Consider the following 21,797-nt stretch of genomic DNA (forward strand, 5'->3'; position numbering starts at 1 on the left):
TGTGACATATCACTGCACACAAGCAGTACAACAGCATTTGATCTGTGGCTAGCAATGCTCTTTGCATCAAACGTATAATACAAAGTGAATTCCTAAGACAGCAGGAGTAACTTTTCCTAGAACAAATACGTGAAGAAGAACCTGTACTGTTTTGGGATGTGACCAAACTCCTGGAATCTCTCCTATGGGAATGATTTCAGTCCTAAGAAAAGGTGCTTGGTCGGCAAGCCCTTGTCCATATTAACACCCAGGGAGAGGAAGCACATGGTTCAAAATTACTAGAGATGCAATGCCAGAGAATAAGTGAAAAAACACAGGTAAACTATCCTTTGACAAAGCAAAAAAGGATGCAGTATAGTAATAACACAGCCAGGGCTCAGAATAGGAAAAGAAGCATCCCACAACCAAAACAACCTCTGGCTGGATTCATCTACGCTTCGGCCGTTCAGACCGCGGTGCAATCCATTCTAATTGTACCACTCCATTAGACCCTTTGAGGTCTCACTGCTTTTGCACCTAACACAGACTCTGGGGTCTCACTGCTTTGGGCTCTCACTACACAGTCAGTTACTCTAAATCTTCTTGGGATGAAGGCTGAGTTTCTACTACAGCAGAAACTAAAATGAAAACAAAATATAAAATCACATTCAGGAACAACTCTCCCTCTCCTGTAGGGTGTCCCCAACTACCTTGTTTTAGGAATTTTTACCATCTGCACTATATAGGGCAAAAATATAAGCTCTAGCATCTCTAATTTTTAAAGTGACAGTCTCAAATTATGGGGTAATTTTAGTGCTCATCTCTCCTCTTTTGTAGAACACGAACTTCAGGGGGCAGGGAAAAAAGGAAAACTATTTTCTGAAGCATTTTCTGATCTATGCCTCTCCTGAGAACTACATTCTTTGGTATTTTGAAAAAGGACATTCCAATCAATGTAAGAATATTTAACAGAAGAAAACAGCAAAGTGGGCATTATGGTAGCACACTAGAAAACCAGTTTGTGGCCTGTGCAAAATAATAAACAACAAAAAGAGGGTTGCAGAGAAGTCAAGTGTACTTTTATGCCGTTAAAAATCAAGAGACTGTCATATATACACAGCACATTCACACTGCATATAAAGAGCCCAAAGAGGTCATCTGTGAGCAGACAATCAAGACCACATTCAAACACACAAGTGAGATATGAATTCTCTCCTCAAAACAAATGAGGGTCAGTGCTTAGACTCTGAGGGGCACTTTCCTCCCAGTTGTTCCTCAGCCATAATGTTTGGATCAATGCTGCAATCCCTGCCCACCCACCCAATAACCCCCATTTTTACAAAAGGTGTAAATGAGAACACCAAACGGGTTGAGTGTTAGAGGATACAAAGGCTAATAGTGTCAAAACCTCTGATTCTGAAATTTTCTGGATTCTCAGTTCCTATGGACAGCAATTCAATGCTGATATAGACCTCAAAGAATAGAGATACTTGAATTTTGCCTTTGATTTTATTGATCTGACTGCCCTGAGTGGTTGGAGAAGAGATTCTGCTTCAACATGAATACAAACCCTGGGATGCTGCCTGCTAGCTAAACTTTCTTAATTTAAGAAACACTGTCTTCTTAGGGAATTACAAGTTCTCCGAGTTTTTTTCCATCCCTTCCAGCTCAACTGAATTTTACTAAGTTCTATTGGGACCCACATAAATCTTGTATAAAAATGTTCCTATAACCTTCTCCTAAGTTAAAAAAGTTTCTAGATGAAAATAAGGGTGGTACATACAAACAAGCACTGGTTTTATCAAGCTCGGATTCAGAGCCAGTGTAGGGCAGGTCTTCTGAAATCAGGCAGCAAATCAGAATCAGAAGAGGTCGGCTGAATACCCACTAACAGCACTACCAAAAGAGAAGCAATTTGACTGGCTGTGATCAGTGGTGGTCTCCTTGTGTTCCTTGTGTTGGTTGGGACTATATAAAACCCATTTGGACGATCTGTTCCTACTGTTTTCTCTCTCTCTACCCTTGCAGCTCAGATGCCCTGAATCCACTGGTAAGCTCCAGTTTGGAAAGAAATCATCATTGCTCTATCTGGCTGCCATCCTTTCAAAGCCTGTCTTTGCTCTGCTGGAACATCCTGCACTTTCTGAGGCGGACAAGCCAACAGGGCTACAACATAATATTGCTGCCTGCTGTCTAATTAGCCACAAACCCACAGCATGAAACTACAGGGATTTACAGGTGCCCTGGATTCTGCTTCTTTCTTCCCTCCTGGAATGAGCTAGTCTTCTCCAACAAGGAGGGACCTAATGACAGATTGAAGAGTTCCACACCAAACTCTCCAAACCTGCAGGTCTAGAGTGACAAAATAACACAGCAGAGACCAGAAGTTGAGAGACTGATCCCAGAGGGCACTTGGGAAAGCACTTAAGCCTGCTGAGAAGGTTCCCTTCCGCCAGATGCCTGCATCTAATCAATAGACTACTATGCATGGAGCAGGCAAACACTGCAGGACCATTTCAGCCTACAAGCAAATGCAAGCCATTGTTATGAATTGCTACAAGTTAGCTAGAACGAAAGTCTCCTAATACAAGCCAAGGAAGGGAGGAGCCTCCAGGAAATAAAAAATTATCCAAACCCTTAAAAAATGGCAGTGGGCTGAATGACATTAATCACATTGAAGGAGTATGGTCTCTAACCTTCCCCAAGGATATAAAGGTTTCAGAGACTACCAACAGACATCTGAGCAATGATACAACCTAAAGGTCTGGCCCCTGGCATGGGCGAGGGGCAGAGGGGGAGCCAACCTCTTCTGGAGGGAAAAGGTAAGAAAAGAAAAGTGCCTGAATTAAAACATTAAAGACTACAGAGAGCTGAGAAGGTACACCTCAAAACCTACTTCACTAAACCATGAATTTCCACCGACAAAAGCATAAGGTAAGAAATCACCACCCAGGGCTCCTCCACCAGGAAATAAAAATACAAACACACAGTAGAATATATCTCAATCTCCTATGCCAGCTCTGAAGCACCCTCCTTGCCACAGATTAAGAGGCAGAACTACACATGAATAACACAGCGAGATGTTTAGCAACGTTCACTGTAGGGCAATTTTAGTTTCTGACACTAAACAATCCAACTCTTTCTGCATACTGTATGCATATTAGTAGTAAATGTATGTAATAAAGCACTCTATACCTAGACTCACCTAAAGAGAGCTATACATATGTACATTAAAGAAAGTACAACCTACTGACTAAATTATGATTTGCTTTTTCCAGAGTATTTCAAGATAACCAATATATACAAAGCTAAGGATATGCCTGAGTTTCAAGATTATATGAATTGGTGGGGGAGGGGGGAAGAGAGATACACATTCAGAACCATTTTTTTTTTGTGTATACAATTGTTAAATCACCAAAACCAGTGAGTAACGAATCTCAATGCTGCTAGATTTGGGTGCTAGGACACACCCACTCACCCCCCCCACACACACACCCTCTCTCTCTCTCTCTCTCTCACACACACACACACACACACACACACACACACACACACACACTCACACTCACACACACACACTCACACTCACACTCCTAAATCATAGGAAGAGGAAAGGAAGAATCAATTCCTAACACTCATCATCAAGAAATGGTGAAGGGAACAGACCAAGCTCTGGGATTAATCAATGTAAAATACTGACTGAATTCACTAAAGATCTGGGCTGATGGAATCTTAGACAAGACGAATTAGGATTTGGAAGACTGGGCAATAGCAAAATGCTCATTGTGCAGAGCAGCTGCTCTAGTAACATATGCACCAAAAAGGGGGATGCGTAGATGGCAAAATGACTGAAGAATCTCATTCGGTCTCCTCACAAGTGCCAAATACTAACTCTGATCACAGATCATCCTAGAAAAAAAACTGAGAAAATACCAAAGCAAGCTAGACCTTGAGACCAGACCACAAGCATAATATGTCCCTTACAATGAGAAAAAAGGGGAAAAAAGATGCAGAAATCTTTATGCAAAGGCACAATTCAGCTACATGTGTCAGAACACTGAATTTTGCAAGAATTTCTTAAGTCATCACTGAAGTAATAAAGGAAATTCAAGAGGAAAGGGTTACAAGGCCAACTGCCTTGAATAAGGCTATGAACCCTGAATCTAATGGTGGATGAGCCTAAGACATGACAAGTGAGTTGGAAATACAGCAACCAACTTGGTAATGATCAATGGAAACCCAAACAGATTAATGTACATACTAACAGGCAAAAAGATACTACAGGGAAGAATTAACGCGTGCAGAAGAAAGCACAGTTAACATAAAGGAAAAAGCATAACCAAAGTAAACTGCCAACATGGTGACTCCTCAATAACGTGCTAAAGTGGTAGGCTCACACTCTCCTCTGAGACCATCCTCATTCATTTGCAGTAGCAATAATTTGTATTCCATCTATTTCTATGAAGATCAGAAAAAATCCTATTGAGACACAGACTGACCTTCAATACAAACAGCATCCACAGTACTTTTCCACAATACCTTGCACTTACCAGGCTGCTGTAAATTTATAAGGTGAAGGCCATGTTACAAGCTAACCAAGGAAGGTCCTAATCACAAGGCAGGAATTTTTTGCCTACTTTAAACTAAAATATTAGGAACAGCAAAAAGAATTTCTCCAGATGACACTACAAAAAGGAGGGAGACCATGTCTTTCTATGATAGTACAACTTAACAACAACAACAACAAAAAGCCCACTCAATTCTACTGGCCAGATCTCTGACTACTCTAAGTGCTAAAACCTCAGAAAGACAAGATGCGTATATCAGTTTGCTTGATTTTTTTTTTAATCCTGAGGGATCAATTTTTTGGTTTTTTCCACAAAATGAAAACATTTCTTTTTAAGAACAAGGAGTAAAATATTTCAGGTAAGTGTTCATATGTCACCATATACTATTTAGTCCCACAAAATAATTTCTAAAAACTATGCAACAACTATCTATGGGCTCTGCTCACTACAACTCTTATACACTAAGCATAAACAGGGCAGTTCAACTTTCTAATTTGAGAACAAGCTGCAGCTCTTCCTCCAGATGGCACTGGAATTTTCACCAAAGGAAATTATTAGTTCCTTTCTTGTCAAGTTGATTTTTCAGAGGGAGGGAGGAAGACACGTTCCTGTCATCCCGAGTAGAACTCAGAGGACAGGAAATGGAGTAGGCATTAATAACAACATCCATTTATTTCTGTGGAGATCAAAAACAAGCATCTGATTGCTCTTCCTTGCCCTTTAGAAGGCTTAGAAAAGATACAAGTGAAAGTCTAAAGGTTGAAATATTTTTTTTTCCCAGAAAGTAGAAGTTAAGTTTATGAAACAGTAAAAAAAAAAATCCTAGATTTCTGAAAGTTAGCAGCATGCAGCTAGGCTAGCACAGTGTTTCACACATATAAACACTTAATAAATAGTTATCAAATTAAAGTTTCATTTCTAATAAATTTTTTAAAAATTTTAATGAAAAATTAAATTAGAAAATTGGTAACTGTCTGACCAAATCATACTTTCAAATGTAACATACCAAACATTTTACAAGCAAAACATGGCATATACACTTCTTTCTCACTCAAAAAAAGGGGGGGGGGAAGAAAAAAATTTTCCACAGCTTCAAAGTTTCTAATAGTTCCATTCTTCTTTATTACTCTCTATTCCTGTACCATCATTTCAGATATAATGCTCAATCAAAATTCACAAATACAGACAATTTAAACAAATGTGTTCATGTGTTCTGTGTATATGTGTGTGTGTGTGTGTGTGTGTGTGTGTGTGTGTGTGTGTGTGTGTGTGTGTGTGTGTGTGTGTGTGTACGTGCATCCACGCACCCACACTACTAAGAAAGGACAGGGGATTACAACCATGAAGGCTCAGCTAATATTACAAACTATGTGAATGTACCATGCTCAGCACTGGCAAGAACTGGTTTCAGTCTCAAAACCACAACCAGACTAACCAAGATCCCCAACGTAGTTGCATATGACTAGGAAGCAAAAGATTTCTGAATACAATGGTTTTCTTCTGAAAAGAAGCAGAATCTCTCATTTTTCAACTGGTCTTTCTTGGCCATACATCCTAAATAAAAGGTTACAACAGAGAACTCAGAGAAAGGTATGGGGACAGAAGGGCGGAGGAAATCAGAGGCAACTCTGGAACCATGGGAATATCTGTCTACAAATCACTACTCAACAGTAGAAGCTGGAGTAGAGACCAGGAAGAAAAATAGAATGTATTGAGAATTATAAAAGAACATTAAGTATAGCAGGCAGCTCTATACAATTATTCAAGGAATGCAGGAAACAGAAAGCAGAGCCCCTGTGTGCCATGAGGAGCCTGCCCCTCGCTGAAGGACAACCATTCGTTTCTAGAAAATGAGATTCTGAAATCCATAGAGGCAAAAATGTACCAAGAGATGCTGGCTAAATCAGGGATGTATGCCTTTCTCTCCTAGAAATAAGGTATTTCTGAAGCAAAGAAGTAAAAGGATCTGTGAAGACAAAGAAGGGAAGCTGTGCTTTGCTGAATCGGCTCACACTCCCTTTTCTGCCTGGGGCTGGAGCAACAGTGGCATCCAGTGGCCACGTGGACTCAACACAGATGTCTTTGTCTTGTAAGAGGCTCAACTGCTCTGGGTGAAGTGGCAATTCAAAACAAAACCATTTCAGATGTCTGCAGCTAGGGACCCCAAAGAAAAGAGACTTTGCCATACAATGGGGAAGAACTAAAGGCTATAAAGTAGAAGAAATGACAGAGGCAAGGTAAAGATGGCAGAACACAGGAGGGGCTATTTTAGGTATAATTGTTTTACCTTCGTGGCTAAAATAAAACTGCTAAAATGAATGAGTATCAAACATGAAGGAAACACATCCATTTTAAAGCAAAAGGAAATTGGTCCATTTTAAAGCAAAAGGAAATTGGTTAGGGAGTACCACTCCAAAAGTATCTTTTTAATGGTTTTCTAAAGGAAGAGCTAGAAGTAAATTACAAACTTTTCCTGAATTTAATAAGTTTGGCTTGGCTTGTAAATTTTCATAGAGCTGATTTCCAAACTGAAGTATGTTTTAAAAGACAGTCTTAATTCTGGTCCTAGATTTCAGAGAAGCTATGCCCTGTTATATCAGCCTCCACCTCAACAAAGAGCAGGAATAGAATTCACCAAAATATTGGCTATATTCCAGATGCAGTTCAAAGTTAAACAGATCTCATATAGTTCCTGAAAGCAAAATGTTAGACACACAGCTCTTTATCTCCAGAAAATTGGGAGAACATATCAACAATAGAGTAAGACTAGAGGAAGGCCAAATTTCTGTCTTGATTAGATCATATTTCACCTCTCTTGGGATCGCAGCTTAGAGAAGAAAGGTTCATTGACTCTTCAGCTGTTCAAATGTGTTTCCTGTCTATTCTATGTTTCTTCCCTAAAGGAGCACACATGGACTAGTGCTGTCTTACCACACTGCCTCTCCCCCTCTCCTATATCAGCCCCCCATGGCTTGTGTTTTACATGCAAACTCAAGCTTACCTGTTTGGGTGAGATGTGGGCAGCATGAACTGGAACTCTACCACACAGGTATTGTCCTTCAGTTGTCGATGTTGGACACTGTTGAGTTCATAGGCAATGTAGGCCCTCCGCACATACACCTGATTAAAAAGTAATCCTCAGTTAATCCTGAGGAGTTCATGAGAAAAGAAGGATGGGAAAAAAACAATGGAAAGGGAGAGCAAATATAGAAGAAACAGGCCTTCCATAAGGAAAGGTTTCCCAAAGCCATTCAGGTAACACTTCATTTCACTGACATAGTTGCAATCTTTGCTCTATAAGCATAGCCCAACAGCAACAAAACCTCTCCTAGCAGACGCTCCTAACTGCAGGATAAACCTTCCTTCAAACAATATTATCCTGGTGGAAAACTATACTTCCCGACGTTTAGTGAAGACCTGAACCTCAGCAGAAGCTAGAAGCCTAGACTTGTGACCCTAGTGAGCCTAAAAGAAAAACAAGGAATAAGAAACACAGGAAGTACAGCTTCAAGACCACTGAGTCTGGAAGATAAAAATTATTTAATTCTATCAAACTTTTGCAACTCTGCTGTTCCTTACCCTCCCCCAAAGTCAACACCCCAGGTCTGGTTATTTATGTCCTTAGTCCTCAGTGCAAGGACAATGCAAAATGATACATTTTTCAGAGTCATTCACACACAGCTTAGACTCTAGAGTTAAACAACAGACTGCATCTCAGCAAGAACTCAGTTCAGCCCAAGCCAGCTAGAAGTCAACTTGCCATGCACATAAAATACTGTGTATGAGTCTCTCAATGTGCTATCTGCATGACAAGTACAGAGGCAGTGATGTTCATAACTGAGGACATGAAAGTACCACAGATCATTCAGGGAGTTATTTAGTTTGGTGTGTATTCAAGCAAATTTTATAACAATCTATAACAGGACTTAAAAACAAAAATTAGTAACAACCTTATGGATCTTTTACAGGTTAAAGAATCGAAACCAAACTATGCCAAACAGCTGTTATCCGAAAAGATAACAATGGGGTCAGCTCTATTATACTATGTCACTGCTAAATCAAAAATCATCACTGTTATAAAATTGTGCATATCCTTTGACCTAGCAATACCACTAGGTCTATACCCCAAAGAGATCAAAGGAAAAAGACCTATAGGTACAAAAATACTTATCACAGCTCTTTTTGTGGTGGCAAAAAATTGGAAATTGAGGGGATGTCCTTCACTTGGGGAACAGCTAAACAAGTTGTGGTTTATGAATGTTATGGAATACTATTGTGCTATAAGAAGTGGTAAAGGAGATGGTTTCAGAAAAACCTGGGAAGAATTATATGAACTGATCCAAAATGAAGTAAGAAGAACCAGGAGACCATTGTTCAAAGTAACAGAAATATTGTAAGGATGATCATCTGTGAAAGACTTAGCTACTCTAATCAAACAACGATCCACAACAATTCCAAAGAATACATGATGAAGAATGCTATCTACCTCCAGAGAGAAGTGATGAACTCTGAGTACATGCTGAAGCATTTTTTTTATCATTTTCTTATACACACACCCCCACCTTTTTTGCAACATGCTAACACAGAAATACGGTTTCCATGATTTCACACATATAATGGGTATCATATTGCCTGCCTTTTCAGTGCAGGTGGAGGGGGGAAGGAGCTAGAGGGAAAGAATTTGGAACTCAAATTTTTTTTTAAAAGTTAAAAAAATGATTTAAAAAAAAATCTCACACCCCTTCACATCAGTCATCACACCCCTAAGGCAAAAAATTCAGTCACCTTTTTCCCAGTATTCTTTAGTGGCAGTAAGCAATGGCTATGCTTCAATACTTTTAGGATCTGTGACTTCAACATGATTCAATTTAACAAATAATTATGAAGTATCTACCATGAGCAAGGCAATGTGCCAAGCACTAAGGATAAGAAGAAAAAATAAAATAGTCCCTGCCCTCAAAAAACTTACTGTCCCCTGGGGTGGGGAAAAAGTAGATACAAATATAACATGTATAAAGATAAGCAAATTCAAAGCATAAACAAAGCCATGTAGGAGGAGCTGGGAAAAAGATAACTAACAAATGAAGAGATCAGAAAAGTAAGGAGGAAAGAAAGAAGCATTTATTAAGCACCTACTATATACCTGGCACTTTACTAAGCACTTTACAAATATTATTGCATTTGATTCTCACAACCACCCTGGGAAGTCAATGCTGTTATTAGCTCAATTTTAAAGCTAAGGAAACTAAGGTAAACAAAGGTTAAGTGCCTTGCCCTGGCCCTGGGTCATATGGCTTGAGGCTACACACACACACACACACACACACACACACACACACACACACACACACACACACACACACACACAAAACAACCTAAGGAAAGCAATCTATGTGATAGCCAAATAGGTAGAAGAAATCAATTAGACCAAAAAGGTCATGTCATTTTTACCATGGAAACCTACCTCCAGAGCTGCCATTCTCACCACTTGGTTGCTATGGTAGAAGAAGTTTGGGAGGACATCAAAAATGGATGTTTCAGACAAGATAAGTTTCTGGAAAATAACATAATAATACAAATATAATCAAGGTAAATTCTATCTACACCATGTAACACTGTTAAATAAACCTACCTCAATGGAAATTGTCTAAAGCAAATGGTGAAATTTTACAATGACTTTTTATTCATCTTCAAATGCTATTTTTTGATAAATTAAGACAAGTGCAGGCATCTTATTCTAGTACAAGTATAATCAGGTTGGGGAATGGCTACAGATTTTGTTACATGAATGTATAGAATATTACCGTGCCATAAGGAACTAAAAATATGAAGGATGCAGAAAAGCATGGAAGACTCAATAAACTACAGCACAAAGAAGAAAGAAAATAATAACCATAAAGCCTTAACTCCAAAGAAGGTTAGAAAATGTATATCTCTTCCCTCCTGTAAAGAGACTGGGGAACCTGTAGGAGTGGAATACATAATATACTGAGACTCAGTTCATATGTTGGTTAATTCTGCTAAACTGTTTTTCCTACCTTTCTTTTTTTTTTTAATTCTTTGTTAACAGGAATGGCTTATTGACTGGGAAAGGGAGTTGCGGGGGGTGAGGGAGAAGGAGGGATATATTAGGAAATGAAGGTAACATAAAAGCAAAAGACAACAATAAAATTTTTAAGTAAAAAAGTCAGTCACGTTAAAAAGTGGAATCAGTGTACCTCAGCTCTTATAGGTCCTTCCATGCTGCTCTACCAGAGCAGTCAAAAACCTCTTCACCCTACAGCTAACCTGTTGATGACCTTTCTGAACAAACTGGGCCTACCAGACAAAATGTATGGCACACGATTTACTTTGACCTTCCCCTCTTTCAACAAAAAATCATGCCCTTATTCTCACATTAATTTCCTTACCTCACTTAACTCCTACAGGGGGCAGGGTCTGTTAGCTCCTGATCTAGCTTTGTAGCCTAAGTCATGGCTGAAACAGTTGAGGATGCACATCCTCAACTGAACCCTCTACTTCCTTGAACTAGCTGTGGATTATTTGTCCCAGATCACAATTGTCTTCTGCTTTGATCTATGAAATCTGGTAACTGGTCAGTGAATGAAGGGTTAGATGACACTAGTCTAAGCCTGATCATTCCTAATCAGCAGCAGAATAATATAATGGAAAAAAGACTGGAGTGGGAGTTGAGAGACCTGGGGGTTCCAATCTCAATTCTATCTATATGATACTACATGACTCTGGACAAGTCATTGAATCCTTTTGGCCCTCAGTTTCCTTTGATGTAAAAGGAAACAATTCAACTAAATGAATTCTCTGGTCCCTTCAAGCTTTGAAAGTCTATGATTCAACAGCCCTATCTCAATTACTAAATCCTGACTTATGGTTCCAATATAAGTAACTCTGTGATTCTTACATTCCTGATTTTCAACCCTTTCTGGAAGGGTCAACAGATCCTACATGACATCAACTTCTGGTTTCCCCAAAAGGGGATCTTTCAGACTATCATAGAAGCTATAAAGGTCATCTAGGGCCAGACTATACTAATAACAACAACAACTCCTTCCCTAATTGGAAAAACACAAAGCTGTCACTAAAAATCTGTTGTGGGTTCAGAAATAAAGAGTTGAGATGTTTCCAATTAAACTGATAAAATAAGCTCAATGACTTTTCAATCCCTAGAAAAAAGAGAAGCTAGGGGCAGCTAGGTGGTGCAGTGGATAGAGCACTGGCACTGGATTCAGGAGGACCTGAATTCAAATCTAGCCTCAGACACATAACACTTACTAGCTGTGTGACCCTGGACAAGTCACTTAACCCCACTGCCTTGCCTAACCAAACCAAACCAAACAAAACAAAAAAGAAAGAGAGAAAGAGAGAGAAGCTGTTCCTCCTAGTACTTAAAATTTCAGATGATGTTCTCCCTTTTCCCCAGAGGCACTATGTGTGCCAACAGGAAAGTATCTTCCATCTACTCCACCTTAACTAAGCATCACAAATCAGTCTGAACTGCTAATGAAAGCTGACTTTGGAAGCATTCCAGTTCAAAAAGGTATGTATTCCAATGGGACGCTTCCATAAAGACAAATGTCATCTAATGTAAAGCCAAGTCTAATAGAATTGTACTGGGAGGATCATTTGTAGCTGTGCAACTTTTTAGAGAACAACAGTAAATGCAGGAGAACCTGAAGAATTCTACCAAGTTTAGAGGTAAAGTGGGGCAATACAACAGAAAAGGTCCACATGTACCTGTAGGTTCTCAATGCAAAACTGATGTCCGTACATGTCAATAGCCGATAGGAAAATAGATTCTACTTGGTTATGTCGAAGTTCATAGGATGGTAAATGGGAGGCAATAAGAACCTGGAGTGAGAAAACAAGGAAGCATGAGTTCCAGAGAGAGTCACTGTTTAGGTCACCTATTAGGCAACCCTAATGCAAAGAAAATAAATACAAACCTGTAAGAGTACTGCTTCAAAGATAAAGTCTAACAGAAACCAAGTAAAGCAACTTCCAAGATCCACAACATAAAACCAATGCCACCAAATGCTGAATCTCAGTTGCCTCTGCCCATGATTTTTGTTGTGGGCAATTCCCCATTGGGAGGGAAACCACTTCAATCAAGTTCCATCAGTGCAAGTGATTTACCATTGCAAAGTTACTAGTGCTGAGACTGCATGACTAGCTATTAACTGGAAATCGAGGTTGGCAGTGAGCAGCTGTGGGGATAGCACAGTGATGGCAGCAAAGCCAGCCTTTTGCAGCACTGTGGTAGACACACCAGGAAAAGCTGTCCCAACAGCTCCAGGGATTCAACACTGCAGAGTCGGCGTCAAGAAGCAATAGCAAGGTATATAAGGGGCAGAGAAAAGAAAAGCAGTGTCACAAACAAACAAACAGCGCCACGGTAGGACTTGAATACCCTCAGCAGGTCACTGAGAGGTTCAATAACTCTGAGCAGTTCAGTGACATGGATACAATTCCAGGGGAAGCAGAAGGTCATTGAACAGCTTCAAATGCTGTTTCACTCTCAGTGCCCAGGCACAACAACACAAAGGGGGCTCGGACTCCCACCTCCCTGAAGAAACCTTTTGGAATGGAAATGAAGACGGCAGGAGAAGCTGACTGGATTTCTCTGGGACTGCTCTGATGTGTGTGATTCACTTCATTATCTTTCTGCTTTCCACACCTGAAAACTAAGTTCATGTGAAAAGATCATCTGTTTCTAAGCCCCCTTTGGGAAATCTGAAATGGGAATCTATTTTTCTCCCTTGGTCTCCCTCTCTCCATCACGACCAGTTTGGCCATCAACATGGAAACATTTGTTTTAAGGTAATGAAACTCACATAGAGAATTGCATGACCTTTGCAAGAGGACTGAATGTAAAAGCTTACTGGGTCTAGAACTTTCAACCCAAAGACAACCAGAGACTGTCCTTACCTGCCGGGCTCGAAGTGCCACTTTAGCATTGGTGGTTTTGCTAAGCTGAGTCAGCTCGGTAAGGATATTCAGCAGCTCATCAGTGAGGGTGGGATCCCGGCCACACAACTGATCCTAATTTTTGTGGAGGAAAAAAAGACAACACGTAAGTGAATCGGACTTTAGTTCACCTCCCAACCCCCTTGTTCCACTTCAAAGGAAACACAATTGAGTTAGTAAGGACACACAAACTCCCTCTTTTCTATTCCTAACATCATGGTTAAGGGGATCCCAAAGGAAAGCTGGGAGGGAGAAGAGGGAGCACTAGCAGCCCCAATTCATTCACTAGCATCCTTAACGCATTTCTTTAGAGCATAGCCCTAGACTTTTAACATGCAAAAGGAATCATCAGAGACTAACAAGGGGGTACATGGGAATTCTGTGTAAGAAACAGCAGATGGTGCCTCAAAGTTTTAACAGGTTTTAAATATGTGGGGTCTAAAAGGGCCTTCATGTTTCCTCCCCTATCTTGGGAGAAAGGCAGCATAAAGGGAAAGGAACAGCTCCCGGTAATGTGCATTCTTTGCAACCAAATGTTCAGCCTCCCAGGAGGGGGAAAAACAGGAGCTCAAGAGCTAATTATTCATTTGTAAATATGCACACAAATAAAAATCTCACCACTAAGCTCCCTTTCTCCTTAGCAGCTGAATTCTGCATTTATCTTCCCTCAGATCCAAGAACCACCCCATTATCTATGAATTGGACAATCTTCTCTAAATTCAAAGTAAAACAAACTCTCAACACAAGCCCAGAGTTGGAATGGTCTGGTATCCAGGTCTCTATCTTACCTCTTCTAAAAAGGAAAAAAAAAAGCACGAAATCCTCACTGAACATCTATTCAATTGGATGATGATATATTGTGTGGCAAAGAGATCTCCCCTAGACTCCAAATTTACCTATCTCCCACGTAATTTCATCCAGGTCAATATAAATGCAGTTCCTAAGTGCAGTTCGTTTGACCTTTCTGAATGTTACTAAGCCATGTGGCAGTGAGTTGCCGTTCTTAACTCCGCATTGTTTCAAATTATACATAAATGTGTTTTCTAGGTGTTTAAACAGTTACCCGAGATGTCAGTGCTCCTTTGTTTCCACATTACTACATGAGACAGGAAGAAGTGGTGTTCCCAACGAGGCTTCTGGTTGCTATTCAATCTTCTCTCTACCTTTGATCAGTCCTCTTGAAGTATTTCTGTTTCACACTAAACCATCCCCATCTCAGGAGTATTCTTGACAGTCTGTTGCCATAGCAGTGCCAATAAATACTTAGGAAATGTGGCTTGAGGGGAGCACACATATTTACCACACAGCTCTTTTCCTCGGTTTCCCAGTATCTTCCAAGTCATTACAAATAAGTCTGAGGAACACCTCAACCCCAGTACACACACTGAGATATAGAGACTAAGAGCAACACTTCTTTCAAACCATTTCCCCAATTCACTGTCCAGGTTAGCTCAGAAGGACACCTAGTCACAAAATACGTTATGAGAATTCATAGTTAAACGGCTATCAACCATCGTAAGCAGTTATCTGCCAATTCTCTGAGCAGCTAGCTGGCATTCTTTTCCTTCTTACCTGTGTCCACTTACCTAGATTAGAAGAAAAGGCATTAAAATGGAATAAAACTGCACACCTCTGCTCAACAAATGGCCTCAAATTCCTATCTATCCCAAAACTATAAGAGCAAAGAAGTGGAAGAAAATGTAACCACTCCTTTTTCACTGGAGTCTGACGATCAGAGTAGAATTTCTGGGGAACATGTAAGATACCTAAAGATAAGTGTATGAGCGTGCAGGAAGGCAAGCATGCAGACAACACAATAGGTGTGTGCGCCAAAAAATGGGTCTATGTCACCCAAACATCCTTTTCATTCATTATTCACAACAGGCCAAAGACACCTCCCTGCAATCCAGACAATACCAACCGTTAAGCCCATCTGCCAACATGAGACTCCTCTAATGTCTACAAGGTTCAACGATAACACTACTAAAAATCTATAGTCAGACAACCAGATTCTTCTTTAGAGATCAATGCAGTGATCTAATGGAAGTAAAAAGGAAATAAGCATTCACAGAGGGCCTATTGTGTGCCAGACACTGTGCTGAGCGCTTTACAAATGTTCTCTCATTTGATCCTCACAATAACCCCAGAAAAGACAAGTGCTATTACCCCGCTCATTTTCACAGTTGAGGAAACTGAGGCAGAGAAAGGTTAAGCGGCTTGACCTAATCACATAGCTAGTAAGCACCTGAGGCTGCATTTGAACTAATTTCTTCCTAACTCCAGGCTCAGCAATCTATCCGCTGCATCTGGGGTGATACAAAACAGTTTTCCTTTAAGAAAAGTCAGCTTTAAAATTTTTAAATTAAAATTGCGAATAAAGAAAAATAGACAATTTGTTTAAGTACAGATATGTGTTGAGACCTGTTTTATCTGCTGAAGAAATGAGATCACAAGAGACAGAATGTGAACTACAAGAATTAGAAAAATAAAGAATGAAATAGGTGTTCCACCCTTATCACCAGCTAAAGATTTTCCTGATCCTCTTAACGGTAAAATCCAGAGACAGACTCTTTCTAAAGTGAACAGAGACAAAACCCCCAGCTTTTCCTGACCTAGGAAAACCGTGGCCTTCAAAACTCAAAGCAGGATTTTCTCACTAGTCCTCACTGCAAAAAAGAATCCTAGACTATCCAAACATTTCACCCTCACAAGCAGCAGAATTTGATAAAAAGAGTAAGTCTCCCCTTAGCAAAGTACACAGGCACAGAAGACAGCGTGTGAGAGTCTGACCAAAGGGCTAAGCACAGCCCAGTCACACCCACCAGTCAACCAACTCTGAAATGGACAGTCTTGACTAAAGTCTCTGGTCCTTGGTCCTGAGTACCTGGACAGTACATCACCACCATCATTTCCTGGTGCAACATTTCAGCATCAAGATGACACGGTGTCACCAGTCAGTAGCCAAGTGGATAGATTTCTTTCCTCTGCACAAAGATGTATATAATAAGGGAGTCTACCTGCTTGTTTTGAGACAACAGGTCACTTGCATATATCTGCAGGCCAAAGTGAAAATTGTTATTTAACAAGGGCACAACACAGTTATGTCTTGCTTTCATCCTTGACCTGGATGGTGTTTAACTACAGGGCATTGCTCTGCTAAGAAATCTAACAAGCATGCTAAATGGCAGCACTTAGCCAGGGTGAAGCCACTGACCAACAGTACCACTGCTTTCGGAAGAGCCCAATGCAGCAGTCCTTTCTGATGTGCGTATCTTGGGCAGCGGAGGCAAGAATGGAAATCATTTTAGGATTCAGAAAAACACAATCTAGTAGGAAATGCCTTCAAGACAAGTTACTGCTCACTCAACAGATGCACCAGTCCCAACATTAGTGATAAAGTGGTAGCTTGACAACCCAATGATATCACCAAGCAAATCTAACAAGACAATCTCTGTGTCTCTCAATGTTTTGCCGAACAAAGATAACTGGAAGAGTTTTAGAGGCAGCTGGCGGGAGAGTGGATAGAGCAGGAAGACCTGGCTTCAAATCTGGCTTCAGACACATAATAGCTATGCGACCATGGGCAAGTCACTTAACTGCTGTCTGCCTCAGTTTCCTCAATTGTAAAACAGGAATAATAGTAGCACCTATCTCCCAGAGTTGTTGTGAGGATCAAATGAGATAACATTTGTAAAGCACTTTGCACAGTGCCTGACACAGAGTAAGTGCTACATGAATGCAAACTACCATCATCGTGACTGTTATTATCATAATTAATTATTATTATTATTATTATTAGGGTGTTTTTTTCCATTTCTCAGCTTCTTGAAGAAAAACTGTTTGCAGAGTCAGATTAAAAACTGCTGACTGATCAGCACATGTCTGAAGCAAAACCTCTGAGAGGGAGGAAAACTGTTGGTCAGCATTCCAAATGTTTCCAGTGCAAAGTCAGAAGCTTAAAGTTACATGGCATAACCCAGAAGCTGTGCATTTCACAGCCCTTCCAACGCATGTGGCGTACTAAGATTTGAAGGAGAAAAATCAGTCAGCACAGAGAGAACTCCAAGGGTATAAAGCAGCTACATTTATTCTATTAGCCAGAATCAGAATGCCCCTCCCTTTTTTGTCTACTTTTTATACACAAACTTTTCCGAGCTGCTACTGCAAAGACGTTCCCTACTTTTACCCTCCCAAGTTGCCTAACTAAGCCAAACAGACCTCAGAGGACCAGATCACTTGTCTACGCTGCCTTGATATCTCTGCTGTGGACATCAGCCAAAAGTCTGAAGCTCTAGGCTTTTTCCCATAAGCTCAAGTATAAGGAGCAAGAAACACTTTTTGAATAAATTTAATGATGGCCTTGCAGACTTGTGGTCTTCAGGGGCAACAAAATGTTTCTAGCTAATGGTGCTCAAAGGAAACTTGACAGGGACAGACATTAAGCATCTTACTTAGTACCTTGCCTTCTGGCTAGGGAGAAAGATTAGGAGATGTACATCAGCTAAACTTGCTTAGGAGTCACTGAATACCACCAGACAGGGCTACGCCAATGCCAGGAGGCATCTTAGCAATGGGGCAGCTCTACAGTCCCACTACAGTGATCCTCAGAAACCCTCAGAGAGTAAGACACATGCAGCTGATTTGCTTGATCCTTCCCTTTAGGCCCGAAAGCCCCAGAAGTCATCTAGCACAGCAAAGCACACCATCAACATCACGGCTCCTGGAAAACAGAGACTAGGTATACCCATCAATCAGAAAGCAAAGGCAACAGAAGCAGCAAAGAAAAGGAAACCAACAGAGAACATAGGCCTGAAGGAATTCAAAGGCAGGATCAAAATGCCATCATATTCAGGTGATATCTGTGACAGGACAGAAAAGACAATAAGAACAGAGGAATGTTTATAACTGAGATACCATTACCCAACTACAGCCATCAGTGAATTCACATGCAAATGAGTCTGTGCTTTCTAAAGGAGTAAAAGAAGATCAGCAGAGGAACTCTAGCACCCAGTGTGTCAGGAATATTTTCTAAGTGTTTGTTCATCCCTGCTCTGTACGCCCACCACCTTGAGTTTAAAGTCACATCACTTCACCTCTCATTTTCCACATCTTCAAGATGGGAGTGAGAACAATTGACATTTCAAAAGCACTTTAATGATGAAGTACCCTACAGATCCATCTTATGATTACTAATCTTAAATTTTGTCTAAATGGAGATAAAGGAAAAAAATACAATGAAAATGGCAAATGAAGAACAAGATGGCTTGGTCGTTCCCTCTTTGATTTTCTGTCTCCCTCACCTTCTCTCTCTCTCTCTCCCATCCCCCCAGACCCAAATACTAGAAGATGACTATTTCATAAAGCAATCAGGACAACAAGGGGGAAAATTCCAAGAACAGGAGCGAGTCAGAGCTCCACTGGCTTTTGCCTGTCCTGATGGGCAAGAGCAGAAAGCCGAGCCTCAAACCAGCTCTCTGACAGGACCCAACGTCTCTGCAGCACCCCCCGTGTAATTACACACTTGAGTGACTGGACTCTGAAGAAAATTGAAGGCCTGAGCTCCGAACAGCTGCCATTTTCTCTCTCCATCACACCAGCGTGATTACTTGAGAAATGAACAGCCCCGGCTCAAAGCTACTCCAGAATTCTCAGAGGAAATATGGCTCCGTGTTCCAATAATGAGATTCTTAAGGCAAGCGTTACTTACAATCACTCCGCAAAAGGAGTGAGCCAGGCCCCTATATCTTACAAATTAGAATTTAAGAAACCCAGCGACAGTCTTGGGCGATCATTACTCTTCTGCTGCTCCAAGGGTTCTGGGCTTGAGTCTATTTTTAGTGCAGAAAGCTGTTATGTCCTTAAAAAAATAATAATCATAATAAAATGGAAGGTCCCCATAATTAGCTTCCTTTGAAGCCAAATCCCCCTCTGTTTTCAATCCAAGTAAACCGATTTCCAATTTCCTTTTCCTCCCAATCACCACCAATTTCCTACCATAAAGTCTTTTGGTTCCATCTAAAAGTAACTCTCAATTCCTTAAACATTTAAATAGCTAAACTTACAAGAATTTCTTCTACCTTACATGTACGATAAATTCAAAAAAGTTTCTGTTGACGATATCATCTAGTTCTTGAAATCTACTGTTTAAAAATATTTTAAAAACTTGACCATGGATTTTTTTCATTCACATACACATTTTCCCATTAACCTATCTCCCAATCACTCCAGGAAGCCAAAGGAAATGAAACATATTTGTAATTAGGTATTGCGAAAAATTAGCCATCCTAAAAATTTGGTCTTCTCCACTGAACAAGCCAGGGAAGGAATGGAGTGAGTTGATCTGCCTATTAACTAGGAAAGCAGCTCTGCCCTACGTAGAAGGAAAAGTGAAGTGGAACTAAAGTCTGCCTTCACTGTAAAATAGGAAATAAAAAATGGTGGTGAAAATTTTCTAGCATAGAAATGTCTTCTATCAGGAGAATCTCACTACAGAGCAGAAACATGGCTGCCAGCATGCCAAATTCTAAGGAAGGACATAGAAAGGTCACTTCCAAGGAAAAAGAAATTACTATTATTCCATATTACAGGGAAACATGCTAGATGTTATACAAACTAGTCAGGAAGATGATGGGAATTTTTAGAAGGGACCTATCATTTTCTAACGCCCATTTCAAACTCAGGCAAGATCTAAGACCAAAGAATGAAGGGAAAGAAGTCTTTAAGACAGTTTCCAAAATTCACAAAGCCTGCAATAAATCTGGAAGATCATTTGATTTTCATTAGCCTTCTCTATATCAAGCAGGAGTTTCCCTCCCTCCTATTGATTCTACTGCTACTTAGGTAATAAGGACACAAGCATAGTCTTCCACAGCTTAATGAAAAGGATACTTGGTCCACTGTTATTAGACCCTGAGAAAATAAGTACATGCTTTGTTGGACTAAATTATTGAGTTGCCCCAGTACAAGACTTAAGAGTTCCATGAAAACACAAAGAGAATACAGTAAAAGCAGAGGCTATGAAAATTTCTTTGGGGAGCGCTAATTAGTTTCTTAACTGGAGGCATGTGATTATTTTGTGACTAGACCAAATTTCAAGAAAATGTTTCACCAGAGTGTGGAGACAAGGACAGAAAAGTTTATAGCCCATTATAAACCACAAGAAGATTTTACCAACAGGATAACTGCTTCCTAAAGATGCAAACTCCTCTGTGTTTTCCTCTTTCCACCTCATTTCAAAGTTCACAATCAGTAGCCCAAAACCTATCAAGTTAGGATGGATATTAAGCCAATTCTACCAGCAAAACCATGAGCTTGGTCATAAACAAGAGTCATAATTCATGGTTAGAAGCTCAGTAAGGTTTATCTTCCACTTGACCAGCAAAAATACCTCAAAGCCCCAATTTAGCTCTATTTGGAAGGAAATAGCATAATGAAGTGGGAGCAGTCCAGATAAAAAGATAAAAAAACTGGGTTCTCGTCTTAGCTCTACCACAAACCAAATGTATGGACTTCAAACAAGTCATTTCACCTCTACAATAATAATAGAAACGATAATAAAATTATAACAACTCATGCTTTACATAGCACTTTGAAAATTGCTTCACAAATATTACCTCATTTGATCATCACAAGAGGTATTATTAATCTCATTTCAGAGATGAACAAACTGAGCTTCCAGAAGTTAAATGACTTGCCCAGGGTTACAGAGTTCCTAAGCGTTTTTGAGACTATATTTAAACCTAAGTCTTCCTGACATCAACACAACTGCTCCCTGATACCTCTAGCCTTCACTTACTTCCTACACAAAAGAAGGGCTTGGACTAGATATCTTCTAAGGTTCCTTCTAGCTCTAATGTTCCTGCTTTAACAGCAATCTTTTTCTAGCCAGAACTGCATTTAGATCAAAGACAGAAGAGATGTCACCCTTGAAGGGAAAAGGTGCACAGACACCAAAGTCCGATGCAGCCAGTCAAAAGAAGACGGCACCTTCTTCTCCAAACCCAGCCACCAGAAGCAAGAAATTCCCTTTATCTCATCAACCAACCCACTGAGATGCTATGGGACTGAACTCACAATAAGCATTGTGACCAGAAGGTTCTTCTTGGTGACTTGAGCATGGGAGAAGATATAGTTCAGCACAGTGTTCATATCACTTTTATTCTCTTCCCGGAGGGTGAAGACACACTTATCATAGTGACCTGCAAGAAATAAGCAGGAACTCAACTCATTCTACATATGTGGACTCATACTCACATGGTTTCACATTCC

The 21,797-nt window shown here is 40.2% G+C and overlaps 1 protein-coding gene across 3 annotated transcripts in view; it reads right to left on the reverse strand.

Moving 5' to 3' along the window:
* Positions 1-21,797, reverse strand: part of ACACA (acetyl-CoA carboxylase alpha) — a 253,708-nt gene that overhangs the window by 132,754 nt on the left and 99,157 nt on the right. For all 3 annotated transcript variants that reach the window (XM_020991778.2, XM_078156110.1, XM_020991777.2), the window contains 5 exons: positions 21,603-21,727; positions 13,491-13,604; positions 12,300-12,413; positions 10,012-10,101; positions 7,549-7,667 (listed from right to left, as the gene is read on the reverse strand). In XM_020991778.2, the coding sequence (XP_020847437.1) occupies positions 7,549-7,667; positions 10,012-10,101; positions 12,300-12,413; positions 13,491-13,604; positions 21,603-21,727 (562 nt within the window). The remainder of the gene's footprint in view (positions 1-7,548; positions 7,668-10,011; positions 10,102-12,299; positions 12,414-13,490; positions 13,605-21,602; positions 21,728-21,797) is intronic.

Source organism: Phascolarctos cinereus, unplaced genomic scaffold, assembly GCF_003287225.1.
Source record: "Phascolarctos cinereus isolate Bilbo 61053 unplaced genomic scaffold, phaCin_HiC Scaffold_5;HRSCAF=322, whole genome shotgun sequence".
Taxonomy (NCBI): Eukaryota; Metazoa; Chordata; class Mammalia; order Diprotodontia; family Phascolarctidae; genus Phascolarctos; species Phascolarctos cinereus.